This window comes from Canis lupus, chromosome 25 (genome assembly GCF_003254725.2).
Source record: "Canis lupus dingo isolate Sandy chromosome 25, ASM325472v2, whole genome shotgun sequence".
Taxonomy (NCBI): Eukaryota; Metazoa; Chordata; class Mammalia; order Carnivora; family Canidae; genus Canis; species Canis lupus.
Genome location: NC_064267.1, coordinates 45,444,301 through 45,463,072, shown reverse-complemented (window position 1 = coordinate 45,463,072; position 18,772 = coordinate 45,444,301). Strand labels below are relative to the sequence as shown.

Below are 18,772 nucleotides of genomic sequence, written 5' to 3'. Positions count from 1 at the left end.
GGAGCTGCTCAGTTTCATAACAAAATAACCATCTACTGTAGCTTCCTCTGGTGGGTCAGGAAATTGAGGATGAATGAGAATAATATCCAGGTTTCTTCTTGACATTCAAAGAAAACTCTTATCTAAGAGAGGACACCCCTGTTCTTGAGAGATTCATGCTGAAATACTTTGGGGCCAAGGGTCATGATGCCTGCAACAGACTCTCTAATGAGTCTTTAAAAATCCTAACAGGGGCCTGTTTCTGGAAAGCAATATGACACATGTGGAAAAATGCTAATAATTTGGGGCTCGAGGTGAAGAGCGTACAGATGTGCATTACATGATTCAATTCTGCTGCAGGTTTGAATTTTTCAAAACAAAAAAATTACAAAGAAAGGCAGTACTAAGCTGAATATTTCAAGTAACAAAGCCACAGTTACTCGTCTTGATCTCAATCCCACACTTTTACCTGGTGCTTACAACCTGCCAAACACCATTGCTATTTCCAAAAGCCCATCATCGATCTCAAAATTAAAGAGCAAAGAAATGAAATTTTCCTCTTCCATTGGCCAGACTATTCTGGGTAGAATTTTATATGTAGAAACAACACAATGAAAACCTTGGATGATTCAAGATTCAAGGACACAAAGGTGCCCACAAGGAAGCATCATGATGCAGATTTTACCTTATGACACCCCCATGACCACCACCACCTGCCAGAGCTTCTTGCCTGTCCATTCATCTGAGGACCTTGCTTTTAAATAAATCATGATTAATTGTATACTTCTGGAGTGTCTAGATTCTGCACATGAACTGCATCTGGGGACTTGGCTCTGTCCGAAGATGACGGGGCTCAGCCTCTAGGGACTAAGGGATGGCGCAGCATCCCCCCCTCACAGCATCCCTGCCCTGCAGCATCCCTGCCCCGCAGCATCCCCACCCCACAAGGACCACCCGCACCTTTGGACTGCGCGATGTAGATGAGGCGGCTGAAGATCTTGCGCATCCTCGGCTTCAGGGCGAAGTTCTTGGCGCCGCCGGTGACAGATATGACCAGGTTGGGCGTTTTCAGGTGCCAGTGCTGGGTCAGCAGCTCATAGAGGGTCTCCGCATCTGTGTCACAGGACAGGCGGATATACTGCGGAGAAGAGGGAAAGTGTCGGGGTCGGGGTCGGCACCTGTCCTCCCAGCCACCTGCTCCTGTGGAATGGGAGAGGCGCACGGACCAGCAGCCAACGGGGGTCCCCGCGGGGAAGGGGAGGAAAACAGTAGGCTGGGACAGAGGGGTTACAATGTGGGTGCCACTGATGGGCCTCCTGGGCCAGCTGGAGAATTTATCCTAGCCTCAGGAATGTGTCCTAAAGGCTGTAGGGCACCTGTGAGGTGTTTGAAGCAGAGTCGATGAGTCCTCCAGCACTAGCGTTGACTGTGGACCAGGGGACAAAACGAGGTAGGGGAAGCTGTGGGCAGGCAAGAGATGGTGATGGTGTATCCTGGGGCAGGGGCCCTGGGAAGGGACAGCAGTGAGCCAGGTTCCAGGGCTGCAAACACAGGCCCTGGGGTTGTGAGAAGTGAAGGCCCAGGCTTCCTGCTGCCTATGGATGGGCTGCCATGGAGACAGAGACCCAGGAACATTTGAGGATACCACCTGCCAGTCCTTAGACCTTGTTGTAATACCCGGTGGACAAGCCTGAAATGTGAGTGTCCCCTTATTCAGAGCCATATGCATTCCCAAGAGTGCCATACACTAAACTAAATGGGACAACGCACCAAAATGGTCATGGGCCTTGTGTAGCAGCAGGGGGGGGGGGGGGTCAACGCAGATGCAGCATGAACGCCCACAGCGTGCTCAGGGAAAGGCCTCTGAGTAGCAGCTGGGCATGAGCTAAGTCTTCCAGCTGCACAGAATCTAATCACAGCTTTTTGACTATTTTATCATTTTCTGCAATAGTGTTTGGATTGACTACCCATCTCTCTTGCCTCTGTATTATTAGACAATTCAAGGTAGCTCAGGATTAGCATATGAGTCCAGGTTGTGTTAGTATATGAATCAGCTAAAGTAGAAAACCATTGCTTACCTTCCCTTTCTTCCCCAGAGTCTCAAACTGAATATCCCCAAAGGCGTCAGTCGGAAATTCCTTGGTGTGTTTCTTGTAATTCCATTTCTCGTTTGAGTTGATCTGGGTGCCTTCTATGTGCTGGCTCTGGGCATAGCCACACTTGCACACATTTTCCCTGAGCCGGATGATATTGACAGGAGGGAACGGATTTCATTAAGCCTCCTTAAATGTTTCATCACATTTTTAGAATAAACTATGCATTATTAGCTTCGAGAAACACAAAAAGTGATCAAGCCTTATCTTCAGAGCACTGCTGCTGTCACCACCGCTGCCACAGCTACTGCTACCGCCACCGCCACCCTCACTGCAACCATGCCACCCTACACCATCATCTATTTCCCTGTTTGAGGGTGCTGTGAGGCCATGAGCATGCTGCTGGCTGACCAGGGCCAGAGCTGGAAGGAGGAGGTGGTGACCATGGAGACCTGGATGAAGGTTTCACTCAAGGCCTCCTGTCTGTACGGGCAGCTCCCCAAATTCTGGGACGGAGACCTCACCCTGTACCAGTTCAATGCCATCCTATGACACCTGGGCCACTCCCTCGGGCTCTATAGGAAGGACCAGCAGGAGGTGGCCTTGCTGGATGTAGTGAACGATGGTGTGGAGGATCTCCGCTGCAAATACGTCCTCCTCATCTACACTAACTACAAGGCAGGAAAGGAGGAGTATGTGAAGGCACACACATACCTGAAGCCTTTTGAAACGCTGCTATCCCAGAAGGAGGGGGGCCAGGCCTTCACCGTGGGCAACCAGATCTCCTTCACAGACTACAACCTGCTGGACTTGCTGCTGATTCACCAGGTCCTGGCCCCCAGCTGCCTGGACTCCCTCCCCCTGCTCTCAGCCTATGTGGCGCGCCTCAGGCCCAGACCCAAGCTCAAGGCATTCCTGGCATCCCCCGAGCACGTGAACTGCCCCATCAATGACAACAGGAAGCAGTGAGAGCTTGTGGAACCCTGGGCGGGAAGCTGGGGGGCTGGCTGACTTCCTTTCTCCCTGACCAATAAAATTTTCAAGTGAGAAAAAAAAAAAAGTCTTATTTTCAGACTATCTTCATCATCTCAGTTGATTATTTGGAAACTATCTTGGAGTTTTCTCCCTATTGTCTATGGTCCATCCACCAACAGGCTGGCTCTGTACTGAGAGCTGGGATATAGGAGTAGCTTCATGGAGTCTGTCTCTGCGGACGTAGCCTTGAGGTTATTAGGAGATGAAGGCTTAGAGACCTGGAGACCATTTATGTAGCTTCCTGCATGGTTCATAACACACAGGAGCCCTGGATGCCAGCCCTGTCTGTGTGCCCAGCCAGTAAAGCTTTTTGGAGGTGAGTTGAGCCCTTATTCCTGGGGATGGTACTCACTGGAGACACTGGGTCCCCTGGCAGGGCCCCTAAGTGATCCAGAGATTAGAGAGACCCTCCTGTCCATACTAAACGTGAGCTGCTTGGGATACTTTCAATCATTTGGGCTGGACAAGAACAAACTGCGTTAAGTGAACGCTATTTCTTCCCATGAAAAGTGCAACAGAACTAAAATGTACGTGTTTGTTAAATGACACGTGTGCATATGTGAAGTCAGAAGAGGATGGAAGGATAGGCAGTAAGAGGTAAAGGATAGAAAATCTGCTCTGAGGCAGGCCTGGCCTGAGCTCACCGCACCCAGGGATTAACTGGGTGGGTGGCCTGGTCTCCAGCTTGGGGGACGTCTTGGGAACAGTCAGTAGGATGCCTGGCAGGGCGGTGCAGTGCAGAACAAGCAAACCCTTCCTTTACCCCAGCAGAGTCCCACTCCCCTGGGGGCTCCTGAGAGGTTGGAAACTGTGGCACAGCCTCCATGGGGTGACTTTCAGGCTGTGCCATCTGTGCAAATCAAAGACTAGTAGAGGCGGTGGCAACAGAAAAGAAGAAAAATGCAGTTTCAAAAAAAAAAATCTAAAAATACCTGCTGTGGCTCCCTGGCTCGTCTATCCAGAGCTGTGTTGCCTCCTGACCATCACGGTCTCCAAATAAATGAACAAGAACCACAACAAAAATGTGAATGTGGCCAAAGCAACTCTCCCCAGTGGGGCCCTGTTCACCCTTCTCCTGGTTTCTTTCTGCCTGCCCCACCCACTTGGCCCCCTGGGTTCTCTCTCCCATCAGGCTTCAGACAAGAGTCAGAAGGTGCTGAGAATTCAGGGAGCCATGGGCAGTGGAGAAGCAGAACAGAGTTCTGTCCCAAGAGGCCAGAGAGCAGCAAAGCAAGAAACCTGTTTAGCCACTGAAATAAGACAGAAGGGTAGAGCTCTCCCTCTTCTGCAAGAGCAAAGGGATAATGGAGCAAGACAGAGCCACCACCAGGGAATAACCAAACGCCCTGATCTGCCCAGGACAATCCCAGTTTATATCTGCTGCCCACGCTCTAGTAGAGTCAGAGCCTCTATCATGTTCATCAGTGTTCCCTCAAAATAAAGTACGTAGTCACCCTAACCACCAATGTGTTAGAAAAGATGCCCCCTCTGGCAGACATAAGCCTGTGGCCCCTAGCACACTTGTGCAGTGCACACCCTGGGCAACTATATGTGGTGACTCTGAAGCAAGGATTCCCTGGGTAGGCTGGGTCAAATAAAGGTATACAAGCTGAGAAATGCTGTTAGGGTTTGCTTCTAGCTGGACTCTATTTATCTTATATTCTCTGTTCCCGGCATATAAGGACATTCAGCTAATATCCTCCAGATGATGAAGGCATAAATGAGTGAATGAACACATTGATTAGTCTTCCTGTAAATAGTTTGGCTCCTCATCACTCCTCAGTGATTTTTACAAGGTAAGTACTTTTTTTTTTTTTTTTTTTTTTTTTTTTACCTTCTGGAAGGTGAGCCTAAGCATACATAGCTATTATATAGCTGTCACAGGAAAGGCTGTATTCCCAAGGATCCTCGTCACTGATGAGCTTATTTGACAAATGGCAAAATGTAGGATTAATTCCAAAAATACTCTGTGGTAGTAGATCACATTTTCATTTTACAAAATGATAATAGCAGTATATGCTTTTCTGTGACAGCTTCTAAAAATATAATGGAGCAAAACTATTTGAGGAGGAGGTTTTATGATTGCTCCAGAAGCAGACAGATTCTAATTATGACCAAGATCCTACTACCTGGAAGCAACTGGCCTCAATTGTGTTACATGAAATGAGTTACTCTGCTAACAAAGATTTTTTTTTTAGATTGATTGATTGATTGGAGAGTGCACATGGACAGGGGGCAGAGGGAGAAGCAGACTCCCCACTGAGCAGGGAACCTGATGCAGGGCTCTATCCCAGGACCCCAGGATCATAACCTGAGCCAAAAGCAGACACCCAAACAACTGAGCCACCCAGGCACCCCCAGAGATCTTTTTGAAGTGCTGGAAGCCCAGAGTAACCACCAAAGCCATGCAATGAAGACCATATGTAATGAGGAACAAACACATCATGGCAGGAATCCTCATATGCAGCACACCCTCCTAAGGATGAGGCTGTGAATGACACATCAGTGTGGGTTTCTGCTGGAGAGTACACGCATGATGCGGACCCCAGTGAGGCTGTCCCTGCTCCCCAATCCCCTCTATGCGGCTGGACTGAGACCAAGCCTTTTCCTGGGTTCTGTGTGGCATTACTGTTTCCTTAGAGTAAACCAACCCTTTTAAGTTAAGCTAGCTTAGGTCCTTATAACTCAAAGTCTTAATTACTATAGAGTATGGAAATTATCTGTGTTCAAAATGCATGTCAGACTTTCAGTATTTTCCAGGACTATAAACATCAAGGTAAAACCTGGATGCAAAATCTCACCATCAGCAGCAATCTTGCCTCCTTTCTGAACAGTTCTCAGGGCATCACACAGTCTGGCCAAGAAAAGCAAGTCAACTAGAATTGATTTCAACCTCCTCAGTCCTTTCTCTTACCAAGTCCCAGGGCACTTCCTGAGCCAAGGCTGCTCCTCAGTGGTCTCAGAGTCCATCCCACGAGGGTCCTCATTGGCTTCCTCTCCTCTCTTTAGCTGTTAGCATCTTGCTACCCATTGGGGTCTATCCACACCCACCGAAGCTCATAGCAAGACGGGGGAGAGAAAAGCCGTGCCCCACCTGTCCTTGCCACAGCTGAAAACAGACTCTTAAGTCCTGTTCCCTTCTCAGGATAGGGATGTTCTTTAGGGGACCTTGGCTGAGAGAGTTGTTTGGCTCCATTTTGGTTTGCAGGCTGGTAGCCTTCTAACCACCAATTTGCATTAATTGATTTACAAATGGAGAGGAGGCCAGGAAGGAAGTGCAGATGCCTACAGGAGGGATGAGGGTGACAGAAAAGAGAGATGGAACAGACAGGAGAACATCAGGACCCTAATTCTTCCTCTCAGATCAAGTGCAAACCCTATAGAGCTACACTGTCAATAAGGTAGCCTTTAGCCACATGTGGCAATATAATCTTATGTTTAAATTAGTTAAAATTACATAAATTCAACTGCTTGGGGATCCCTGGGTGGCTCAGTGGTTTAGCACCTACCTTTGGCCCAGGGCACGATCCTGGAGTCCCAGGATCGAGTCCCACATCAGGCTCCTGACATGGAGCCTGCTCCATGTGTCTCTGCCTCTCTCTCTCTCTCTCTCTCTCTCTCTCTCTCATAAATAAATAAATAAATAAATAAATAAATAAATAAATAAATAAATCTTTTTAAAAAATTTCAACTCCTTGATTGTACCTGCCACATTTCAAATGCTCGATACCTATCTGTGGCTAGTGACTATCATATTAGACAGTGCAGATATAGAATATTTCCATCCTGGCAGAAAGTCCCACTGCACAGAGTAGCTATAGAGAAAGTAGAATCCTCCCTATTTCTACCTACAATGCAGCATGGCCAAGGCAGTAAAAACTGAAGAGAGCAAAACCAGATCAGGGGCTTATAGCCTCAGAATTGCCAGGATGCAGCCCCTAAGCTGGGTAGCAATGTTTCAGAGGGCCCCCACCAGTAGGAGCAATGATTGGGCATCAGCCCCAAGTGACCACTCAAGAAATAGACATCCACAAGGGGTAGAGCAGAGAGACTTGAGCAATCTGGGTGTAGCACACACGAGCAATCCCAGGGATTCTCTAGGGAGACTTTGACTGCCTATGTCAGCTCGTGTGGTAAGCAAGCAAATTCGGGGTATCAATATTAATAGTCACTTCATTTGATTTCCTTGTCCAGTGGGTAATTTGGAAGACACAGAGTATTCCTACCACTTATGGAGAGATGATAGTAATAAATATGGGGAATTTCAAAGAGTATAGAGTCTCGACCCTGGTCTACAATCTTGTGCCTTTCTGAGAGAGGAACCAGAAGACCCTGAGGTGTTCCCATCCTTTGCTTGTGCTGTGAAGATGGGGGCTGCCCACATCTCCCTTTGTTTTGAGCCAGACTCAAGCTGTAATCAAGCACTTTAAGGTAGATAGCTATAGGTTTCCCTACCTTGTATCCTATTTCCTGTTCTGTTAGAAGGAGCACCTTGATTTTCCTTTGAGGAGTCCTCTCTTTCCACATGGGATTCATGTGGATACAATGCCCAAACCTGGTCAATCAACATATCATATCCCATTGCCCAGCCTCAGGGACAAGTTTAGAGGTGGACATATGGCCAAGCCAGGCCAAGAACTATGAATATCAGTCCAGAATTTTTGGTGGATTTGCTGAATGAGGCCCTCTTTCCCCCACTGGTAAAATGGTAAGCTGATAACATATCCAATACGGAGACCACTTTGCCACCATTTGTGAAGAGCTTTCTCACCCAGAGGACAACAAAAATAACAGGTGGAAAGAGACAATCTTGGTGTCATTGAGTCCTGGCTCTGGTTGTGCTTTTCAGCCAAAAGCTCCCATTACTACCCATTTCACTTAAACCAACTAGACTAGACTTCTGCACCTAAGAAATTGCTTAGGTGCCTGAGGCAATGTCATTCTTAGAAAGGGTGGGGCAGCGAATAAACAGAACACCCAAGCTAAGAATCAGAAAACCTGGGTGCAGTCCCTCATCCATCTCCCACTGGCCATGTGACCTTGGGTAAATACTGAACTCTTGGGACCCATGTGCTTTGTCTGTCAAATGATAAGAGCAGCTACCTTGGGTGCCTGGGTGGCTCAGTCAGTTAAGCGTCTGCCTTCAGTTCAGGTCATGATCTTGGGGTCGTAGGACTGGGTCTGCTTCTCCCTCTCCTTCTGCCCCTCCTCCCATTCATGCTTTCTCTCTCTCTTTCTCTCAAATAAATAAAATCTTAAAAAAAAAAAAGAAGAAAGAAAGAAGAAAGGAAGGAAGGAAGGAAGGAAGGAAGGAAGGAAGGAAGAAAGAAAGAAAGAAAGAAAGAAAGAAAGAAAGAAAGAAAGAAAGAAAGAAAAAGAAAAAGGAAAAAAAGAAAAAGAAAGAGCACTGCCTTGAAGAGGGGGATTATAGAATTAGTACTCAAGTATATAAGTCCCCATGACATAGTAGATGCCCAATAAATATTTATTGAGTGAATGAATGAATCCAAACTGTATTTTCTACTGGTCAAACAAATAGACTAACTGCAAAGTCTTTCATTGAAACCATTCAGGTAATAAAGAGCTGACTCATGACGTTTATACTGTCAAAATAACTCATGATGAGTAAGTTTACACCAATGACAAAATAGAGATTCTTAGTTTTTCTGATGTTCATTTTCTAATTCACACGAAGCATGAAAACACATTTATTAAGACCCTTTTATGCTCTGAGGCACGATGGTAGGTATTTTATGTGTTACTGCATTGAATCCTTACCACAACCCATGAGGTACACTTTGCTAGCACTTTAGCATCAGAGAATTTGGTTCAGAAAAGAGAATATGGCTCAAGGTCATGTAGTAAGCAGGCAGCCGGGCCAAGGTTGGATCCAGGGCTCATTCTAAAGCACCTGCTCTTGCCTATTCTTACATCCTTCCTCTGTTGGCTGCCTCCACTCAGTAGAAGATCAGTGCTTTAATTATAAACTACAGCAGCAACTATCCAACCAATTAATAGCTAGATTCTTTCTTCTCCCAGCCCCAGGCAACAGAGGGGACAGGATGAGAGGGGGGTAGCACTAAAATTATCTCGTTGGGTCCAGAAGCATCATCTATGGGAAAGAGCAGCAGTTGGTCACTCACTTGCTCATTAGCTAACATTCATCGAACACCTCCTGCATTTACAGCTGCTGGTGGCTGCTCCCCATGGCTTTTGAAACCCAGCCTTGATTCTCCAAAACATTTGTGACTCAGAGTAGATGAACATCTGATTGAATGGGAAGGCCCCAAGTCAACAGCCTAATGGAGGAGCCAGTCAGATTGCCACATGCGCTCATGCTTGGGGTCCTCTGCCGACCACTGTAACACAACAACGTTCAACACCATGGCTGCTCAGGTGGGCTCCCAGGCTCATGGGAGCAAACACCAAAGGGGGTGACAGCTTCTCTTAGAGCCTCTACCAACTATTGCCAAAGCTAAAAATATAAGACAAAATGGTATCGCTCTAGGGAATAGCTCTAGGGACCGAGTCCAAGCTACATGCCAAATTCTTCCTCACACACCATTTCTGAGAATTGCAAGAAGAAAACAACTTTAATAATGAACTAGTGAACATTTGTTTGTTTGTTGTAATGGTTGTTAATAATGTATTTTCCAACATGGAAGCAAAAACAGAGGGAAAATAGTTGCTTACGTGGCCTTGGAATCTTTGGTGAAGAAGACACATTCTCGTTTCTTAAAATTTGCTTGAATAAAATTCACCAAGTCCTTTGGAGAAAGAACATTGGACAGCATATGACTAATTTATTCTCACCCATTGCTGTTATTAACGAATACTAAATATGATCTACACTTACTTCAAAGGTTTCCAGAATTTACCGCATAGTCATAGCACCAAGCATCCGTTCATGCTTTTAGAATACCACAACAGTTTTTAAAAGAGACATACATTTAAATGTTTATAACTAAATGCAAATTTTTCTGAAAGTTAACTTGGCATTATCTTGTAATAAATGTCATGACACACATACAAATTATGTTTTTCCATCTCTAGGACGACCAGACCAAGGGAATGTAAGCATTTGTTGGTAGTTTAGCATAAATAATGGATCAAAGCAGATTCTTTCCCCTTACACTTGCTTTTCAAAAGAAAACATATTCCAAAGACTCCTTCAAGGATTGTGTTTGCTCCCCCATGGACAAGGTGGTAAGGCATATCCGGGACCTCATTCTGATAAACAACCACAAGTTTCTATACACCAAAGGCTTCCCTTTAGATGGAAAAGCAAACTATTTGGAAAGAGATGAAGAATACGTTGAAAAAAAAAAAAAAACTACACTCCTCCAGGACTGGTAGATAGACTATATAAAGGACTGGAGGGATCCCTGGGTGGCGCAGCGGTTTGGCGCCTGCCTTTGGCCCAGGGCGCGATCCTGGAGACCCGGGATTGAATCCCACGTCGGGCTCCCGGTGCATGGAGCCTGCTTCTCCCTCTGCCTGTGTCTCTGCCTCTCTCTCTCTCTCTCTCTGTGTGACTATAATTAATAAAAAATAAAAAAAATCTTTAAAAAAAATAAATAAAAATAAAATAAAATAAAAATAAAAAAAAAAGGACTGGAAATCATTAACAATAGCCCAGATGATCTAAGGGGGAAATGACAAAAGGCATGAGCATGCATCAAATAAAAGAAGACACAAAAAAAAAAAAAAAAGAAGAAGACACAAAAATAACCCATAAATGTGTGCAGAGAGGCTCACCCTCACCGGTAATGAAGCAAGTGTGAAGGAAAACCAGTGTGACTTCCCATCACACACCCACCAGGTTGGAAAAATCAAAAAGGCACCTGATGCCAAATGTGGATGAAGGGTGAGGTAGTGGGGCCGCACACCCACGCGGGGTGGATGAGTAAACTGGTATGACCACTCTGGAAAACTGTCTACTGTGGCCAGTGAAGTCATCCCTCTAAAAATTGTCCCCTGTGGAGAGAGAAGTCGGTTTGTCCCATGAACAGCGCACAAGCTCAGAGTGCCTGGCAATGGGTTGTCAGCCGTACAGGGATTGTTGCCCCGGCGAGGTGGGGTTGGCACTCCAAACCCCCTTCCCTCAGGTCGTTGAGTTCTCAAACAACTTCATGCAAGTTTAGCCTCCCAAGTTAGGCCACTGGCATCAAAGTTAGCCTTGACTCCTTATCCCCGACAGCGAAGCTGCCACCAGCTGCCCCTAAACTGGGCAAGCAGTCTCAAAGAATAAAATCCACAGTGCATTTCGCGGTCTGCCTCCTGCTACCCGCACCCCTTCATTCTGAGACATCAGAGAAACAGTGATGCCTCCTCTTCCTGGCTCTTTGGACAAAAGTTATCCCATAATCCTGTGTCTTAAACCCAGGCCCCCTGAGGGAGACGTGTCTACCTTCATCCACCTGGCTTCCTCCTAAAAATGTTTCCCAGAGAACCCCCAGCTCACATATCCAAAAATGTCCGCATGGCTCCTAACAGCAAAGCCCAAAAACCCAAATGTTCCCTTTAGGCTGGACAGATGTGCGCCTGACCTAGTGCTAAACAGCAGTGAAGCAGACCAGCAGTTGCTACAGCAATCAGTGTGGACCAATCTCAAAAACATAATGATGAACAATAACACCAAAAAAAATCCACAAAAAAACAAACTCCCAAAAGAATACTTGTAGAATTCCATACATATCAAAACCAGATAAAAGTAAAGAATATATTGTTTAGGGATATATATATATATATATATATATATATATATATATGTACACATATTCGTATCTGAATATTCAAATATATTCAAATAATAAACTTATAACTAAAAGCAAGGAATGGGTAATACAAAATGCAGGCTCGCGGTCACCTTGGGAGGGGCAGGAGGAAGGGGATGACACCTGGGGCAAGACGGGCCGTCTGGAGTCCTGGTAATATTCTGTTCCTAAGCTGGTGGTGGGTACCAGAGTGTCCGTTTTATTCCTCTTCCTGAGGCTGGAAATTTGCACTTGTACATTCTCTTCCACAGACAAGAAAAGTGTGGGATGCAACAGTAATTCTTACACTTACCTGAACACAGGAATTTTAAAAGCCTATGATGCTCCTTGTCCCTCGTAATATTTTCTAACCTCTTAGCTGACGTTAAATCTATTTCACCAAATGAAGAAAACTCAACAGGTGTATAAGCCTGTGAAATCAGTGATCAGTGGGTGAGCGGTGGTGTCAACACTGCTTTGTTGCTAAAAATTCCCTCTGGAAATGCACTTTGCAGGGGCGTGTGTCCTAGGGAGGAGGGATGCAAACAGGGCCCCGCCCCCAGAAACTGGGGCATCCTTGGGTGGTCTCCGAAGCCCTACCCAGAGGCCTGCCAGCACTTCAGAGGGCATGAGTGGGAAATCCATCCAGAAATCCTTTGGGAGCTGCGGAGTGTGGCACAAGAAAGAGTCGGGCTTTGTCTGTCTCCCAGAGGCACCAAAGCCCAAGTCCAAGAACGAGGTGGGAAATTGCCTTTCCTGCCTTCCCTGAGGTCTCTCACTGCCTGAGGCTGGAGGAGAGACCCCCACTGTCTTTGCCCATCATTTGTTTCTTGCAGGACCAGGGCTAAGGTGAGACCAGGTGTCAAATCTAAGGAGGTGGGATCCCTGGGTGGCTCAGTGGTTGAGCATCTGCCTTCGGCCCAGGGCGTGATCCTGGAGACCCAGGATCAAGTCCCTCGTCGGGCTCCCCTTTGAAGAGCCTGCTTCTCCCTCTGCCTGTGTCTCTGCCTCTCTCTGTGTGTCTCTCATGAATAAATAAATAAAATATATATATATATATATATATAGGCGCTCTGTGTGGATGGGTGAGGGCAGGAGCAGCACCTGAGAGCAGCGCTGCCTTAAATAGGCAATGTGGGAGGCCGTGTTTGGCCCCCTTGTTTGTTTTCTTAGAGTTCACTGGTAGATGACAAAGCCAGCCCCATGTAACCTCCAGCCCGACCTAAACACGGCTGTGCCCAGCACCCCAGAAGCACCCCTCCCAATCCCCTCTCTGTCCTCGTGCCCACGGCGGGCCACCATCCTGACTTCCGACACCGCAGCCCGGAGGCCCTCGGTAGCAGGCTGGAATCTGGCTTCATTTCCTGACAAGCGAGCATATTGGGTCTGCCCGCAGGGTGGGCACGAAGCCAGTGGGACCTGCCCGAGCGGCCCGGCAGGGACAGGGATGGGGAAGCGGTGCCATGGAAGGCAGAGGCCCTGCCGGCACCCAGGAAGGAAAAGGCCCCTGCCAGCACCCAGGAAGGAAGAGGCCCCTGCCAGCACCCAGGAAGGAAGAGGCCCCTGCCAGCACCCAGCAAGGAAAAGGCTCTGCCGGCACCCAGGAAGGAAAAGGCTCTGCTGGCACCCAGGAAGGAAGAGGCCCCTGCCAGCACCCAGGAAGGAAAAGGCCCTGCCGGCACCCAGGAAGGAAGAGGCCCCTGCTGGCACCCAGGAAGCACGACGGGCATGTCCCCACATCCACTGGGCAGTGTGGGTGCTGGCTTGGAACCGGAGACAGGGACGCCCAGGAGAAGGAGCTGTGGCTGCAGGGACATGTGAGGACCCGAACCGAGACCCAGCCGCAGAGTCAGGGAGCAGGGTGCTGAGTCCACGGGACCCACAGCGACACACCAGGCACCGAGCCGTAGAATGAGCGTTGATGGGGCGATACCGTGAATTTCAGGAGGGCCAGCCAACCAGTGCATCATGTCACCATGTGTTAAATAAAACCGTTTAAAATAAGGCGGCTGGAAGAACACAGAGGAGAGGAAGCTTCCACCCTTGCCCAGGACAACCGCAGGACACACCACCACACGGTGAGGTACGATCTCTTTCAAGAAGCAGCGTGGGTTCCCCCAAGTGACATAAGGGCCAGAGCGATGGCTCTCTGGCAGTCGCCGCCCCAGACTCACGCTTTCGCTGTAGGACACGTCGGTGCTCCGAGACGTGCTGGAGTACAGGGTCCGGGTGCTGTCCAGCGTGCCGTTCCTTCTGTTCCTCATGCTGAGCCTGGCCCCCTCGAAGGACATCTCTCCTGTGGAGAACGCGGAGGGGTGGGGTGGGGGGGCTGGTGGTTAGTTTGAGTCGCAAAGAGTTAGAGGGCTTGTCTCGTCCTATGGTCTCACTCATACGGGGAATATAAGAAGTAGTGAAAAGGATTATAGGGGAAAGGAGGGGAACTGAGTGGGAAAAATTAGAGAGGGAGACAAACCATGAGAGATTACTAACTCTGGGAAACTCAAAGGGTTGTGGAAGGGGAGGTGGATGGGGGCCTGGGGTGACTGGGTGATGGGCACTGAGGAGGGCATTTGATAGGATGAGCACTGGGGGGTTAGACTGTATGTTGGCAAATCGAACTTCAATAAAAACAAATTTTTTTAAAAAAATTTTTTAAAAGCCTTGTCTCCTGCTCCACCCCAGAGCCCCCACCCCCACCAGTAACTGCACCCCTGCCCTGCTCTTCTGGCCTCATCCCCTCTCATCCTCCAGGACCTCCCTGAGCCAACAGCACCGGCACCGGGCCCTCCAGGTGTCCCCCTCCCAGGCGGGTTCCTGCCTCTCAGACCACCATGCTTGGGAGGTTCCCAATAGCTCCTTCCAGTTTAAGGGATCTGGAGTAAAGGGAACGTAAAGAACAAACCCTAACAATGGCTTTTGTCACCTAGAGGAAGGGACAGACTCTGAGAAGAATCCTGGCTCTGGTCCACCCCATGGTGACAGGGCTCCAGAGCCTGGGTGTCCAGGTCACCATGAAACTCAGAGCCAACATTTGGGCCCCAGGGACACCCAGCAATTCCCTCTCAGGCCTAGCAGGAGGCTGTTAACCCTGGGTGTGGACGATGCAGAAGCGTCGGCCCCCACGGGGAGACTTCCAGGGCTGGCCCTGCTCTCCCCACGCTCAGACCCTCCATCCCAACCTGCAGGGGCACCCTCAGACCCATAGCCCAGGCGTCAGACGAAAAGCACCAGTGGCTACTCGGTCCCCATCCCTGCATCGACCGGCAGACACAGTAAACACGACGTTTCTAGAACAAAAACATCATCTTTCCCGGTCTCCCTGGGTCTCCTCTTCTGGTGCCAAGCTCCGCCAGCTACCTGTGACAGTGCTGCAGTACGCCACATCCAAGAGCCCGTCTCTCCAGTGGCCCCCAGCTGTCCCCAGGGTCCCACCCTCTGTTTGGAACTCTCTTCCCCAGATGCCCACCCTCTGGACCTCATGTTTTCACCACTTCTCTATGGAGCAGGGGGTGCTCTGTGACACCCCAGGCGGGGGTCACGTCCCGGTGACTGGTCCTGTGGACCTCCACTCTCCACCCAGCCGCCAGAGCCCTGTTTGTTTAATGATCTGTTTGGCTTCTGGACCAGCTCTATCTTGTTCAGCACCATCTTCCCAGGCCTGGCGAGGTGCACAGAGTAGATCTATACAACTACTTACTGAGTGAGTAATTTTAAAAAATAAATAGCACCCCCTCCCAAACCCTAAATCCTCCTCCAGCTTTCAAATTGCTTCCGCATAGCATGTGGAAAGGCCCAGACCTTGCTCACCGACACGTTCCTGACCCCCAGCCCAGGAGCTCTGATTTATCCGTCTACACTGCCCGCCCCGCCTCGGGCAGCCTCAAAACTCTCCCACCCCCACAGAGACTGGACGCTTCTTTGAAACCCACTCAGAACAGCTGGTACAGGCTGTTTAAAACAATGAGTGCTTCTTTACTTCTCTCCCCAGACATTTCACAGAGAGGCTCAGAGTATTAATTGGTACTTTACATACATTATTGTAAAACCACAGATCAATCCTGCAAGGTATCTTACTCTGATCCCCATACAGCAAATTGCTTCTAAGTAGGGCCCCAACGGTCAGGAAGGGATTTCATTTGCCTCACAATGAGAAACTGCTTTGTTTCATTGCAATGGGAACAGGTGTATTTTTGCTTTTTAATCATATAAACGGGCAAGTCACGTGAGATGTGCAGTCAGCTGCCCTGTTCTGACATGTCAAGCGCCTAGATGAGGTATTCGTTTCCAACTGCTTTTCTGAGGCCAGTTGATATTCAGGTTGACTGATTAGGAGTTTGGGCCTTCTGTAGGACGTCTTACCTAACAGGTGCTCCAGGTGAGCATCCGCCATCTGAACACCACCAGGAGTTAACAGCATGTATGACAGAGGAGATGGGGCATTGGGAGAAGGTATATAGGAATGAAGGCCATGGGCAAAGGTCAGAAGAGGCCACAGGGGAGGGCCTGGAGAGTGAAAAGAGAAGATCCACAGCCTACCTCCCCCAGGAACCTCGGGAAACAATGGGTGAATTGGATAGGACCATAGCCAGGAGGGGAGGACGGAGTGAAAGCCACATCAGGTAGGGGCTTCTGGGTGGCTCAGTCAGTTGGGTGTCAGACTCGGTTTCAGCTCAAGTCATGATCCCTGGGTCCTGGGATCGAGCCCTGCATCAGGCTCCGCACTCAGCAGGAAGTCTGCTTAAAATTCCCTCTGCCCCTTCCCCTACCCTCCTCTCTCTCTCTCTCTCTCTCTCTCTCAATGAATGAATAAATCTTTAAAGAAAAAAAAAAAAAGAACATCACAGCAAGGAGAAACCAGTCAATGCATTCAGTGCTAAGGAAAGATAATGAAGTCATATTACCAGGCCAAACAATACAAAACCCAGAAGAAAAAAATAGGCTAAGGGCTAAAATCCAAATCCACCTCAGAGGGAACACAGATTGCTAATGAACGTGAAAACAGACAAGCGACCCTTGTCATAAAAGCCCAACAACAATGAGAGACCGAGAGGAGGTGTTTTCAGACAATATTGTTTGATGTTGGGAAGAAGGTGATGAAGCAGACACTTCCAGACAACTGAGTGGGGGTGGAAACCATTTTACAGCCTGCAAAGCAACTGGGCAATGATGTAGCAAGGCACTTAAATATTGACGACCAAGTGAACTGGCTTTGGAAACCCTAGATAAAAGAAATAGAAACACAAAAAAAGTTGTATTGAAAAGCTGTTCATTGCTGAGTTCTTTCTAATAGGAACACTTGGAAACAACCTAAATTTCCATTAATAGACCATTCCACCCAAAAGAAGTGAAAGGGTGGTGCCATTAAGGGGAGAAATCATTACAGCATGGAGAAATCATTATGATTCGTTGCAAGTAGAAAAAGAAAAAGCAAGAGGCGAGGAATCCTGGTGGTTAGGAGCTCAGGCTTCACAGACAGGGGTTTGGGTGAAGCAGTAGAGCTACAAAACTTGAGTGTGTCTTTCCCCCCTTGGCTCCTTATAAAGGTGGCTCAGCCGCCCACAGGAGGGGCAGCTCCAGCTGTAGGGAAGATAACTGCCTCATGGATAATGTGTAGAAGGCACCCAGGACAATACACCAGGAGTAAATACACCAAAATGCTAACCAGTATATGCTAACGTGGGGGGGGGGGGGGGATGGTGAGTAATTCTTTTTTTTTTTCAATTCTTTTTTTTTTTTTTTTTTACTTTGTTACATTTAACAAAATTAAATGCATCGCTTGTGTAATCTGGAAAGTATACTTGATAAATAAGATGAGCATCTAGAGGCTGGGCAAGGGGAAGATAACTAGTGACGATGGCAACGGTATTTCAGCAATGGGGGCTGTGTAGACAACCAGTGTAGACAACTCGTGTGGACCTTCCCTCCACAGAGGCACATGGGAGGAAGGTCCGACAGCTGATTTGTTGGGTCTTATTTCAATCTTGTGAGAAGAAAACTAGAGGACAGAGAGCGATAAAAGCACAGGGCAAAAAAAAAAAAAAAAAGAAAAAAGAAAAAAAAAGCACAGGGCAGATGTGTCCCTTATAAGAATAACAAAGCGTGGGGCAGAAGGGCTTCATGGGGCAGGGAGGAGTGCAGAAGTGATCCCCCCTACAGTCACTGATCAAAGACAGATAACCAATTGAAGATCAAAGGAAAAGAGAGCCAACAATAACATAACAAATACTGATGAGAAACTTGGATTGTCTTTCCCTCTCACATCATATGATCCAAAATCCTTCCTGGACAAGGAACTGGTTGATTGATGTTCCTACCCCAGCACCTTGGTCCTACCTGGCGTGCCTGACTGACTCCAGAGAAGAAACGGGGACAGCACACAGGTGGTTGGGGCTTCACACAACAGCCAAGTCTAGAGTGTGGTTTTAAAAGGGGGCCTTTGAGGGCACCTGGGTGGCTCAGTTGGTTGAGCACCTGATTCTTGGTTTTGCCTCAGGTCCTGATCTCAGGGTCATGACATGGAGCCCTGTATTGGGCCCCAGGCTGTGTGCGGAGCCTGCTTGGAATTCTCTCTCTCTCTCTCTCTCTCTAAAAATAAATAAATAAATATTTTTTTAAAGTTAAAAATTTTAAAATAAAATAAAATAAAAGGGGGTCTTCGAGGGACACCTGGGTGGCTTAGTCAGTTAAGCGTACAATTCTTAGTTTCAGCTCAGGTCACAATCTCAGGATCGTGGGGAGATTGCTAAAGTCTTACTATCCTCTCCCTCTGCTCCTCCCCTCCACGTTCTCTCTCTCTCTCTCTTTCTCTGTCTCGTTCTCTCTCTCTCTTTATTTCTCTCTCCCTCTCAAATAAAAAAAGAAACCCTAAAACATAATAAAAAAATTTTTAAAGAGGGTCCTTAGGGCCTC

General features: G+C 47.9%; 1 protein-coding gene and 1 pseudogene across 1 annotated transcript in view; one reads left to right on the top strand and one right to left on the bottom strand.

Moving 5' to 3' along the window:
- TRPM8 (transient receptor potential cation channel subfamily M member 8) overlaps nt 1–18,772 on the bottom strand; it is a 95,162-nt gene that overhangs the window by 68,131 nt on the left and 8,259 nt on the right. The window contains 4 exon segments of the mRNA XM_049101286.1: nt 940–1,117; nt 2,058–2,214; nt 9,801–9,874; nt 14,038–14,159. Of these exon segments, the coding sequence (XP_048957243.1) occupies nt 940–1,117; nt 2,058–2,214; nt 9,801–9,874; nt 14,038–14,154 (526 nt within the window). The 5' untranslated portion in view covers nt 14,155–14,159.
- Nucleotides 2,412–3,041, top strand: LOC112669934 (glutathione S-transferase P-like; annotated as a pseudogene).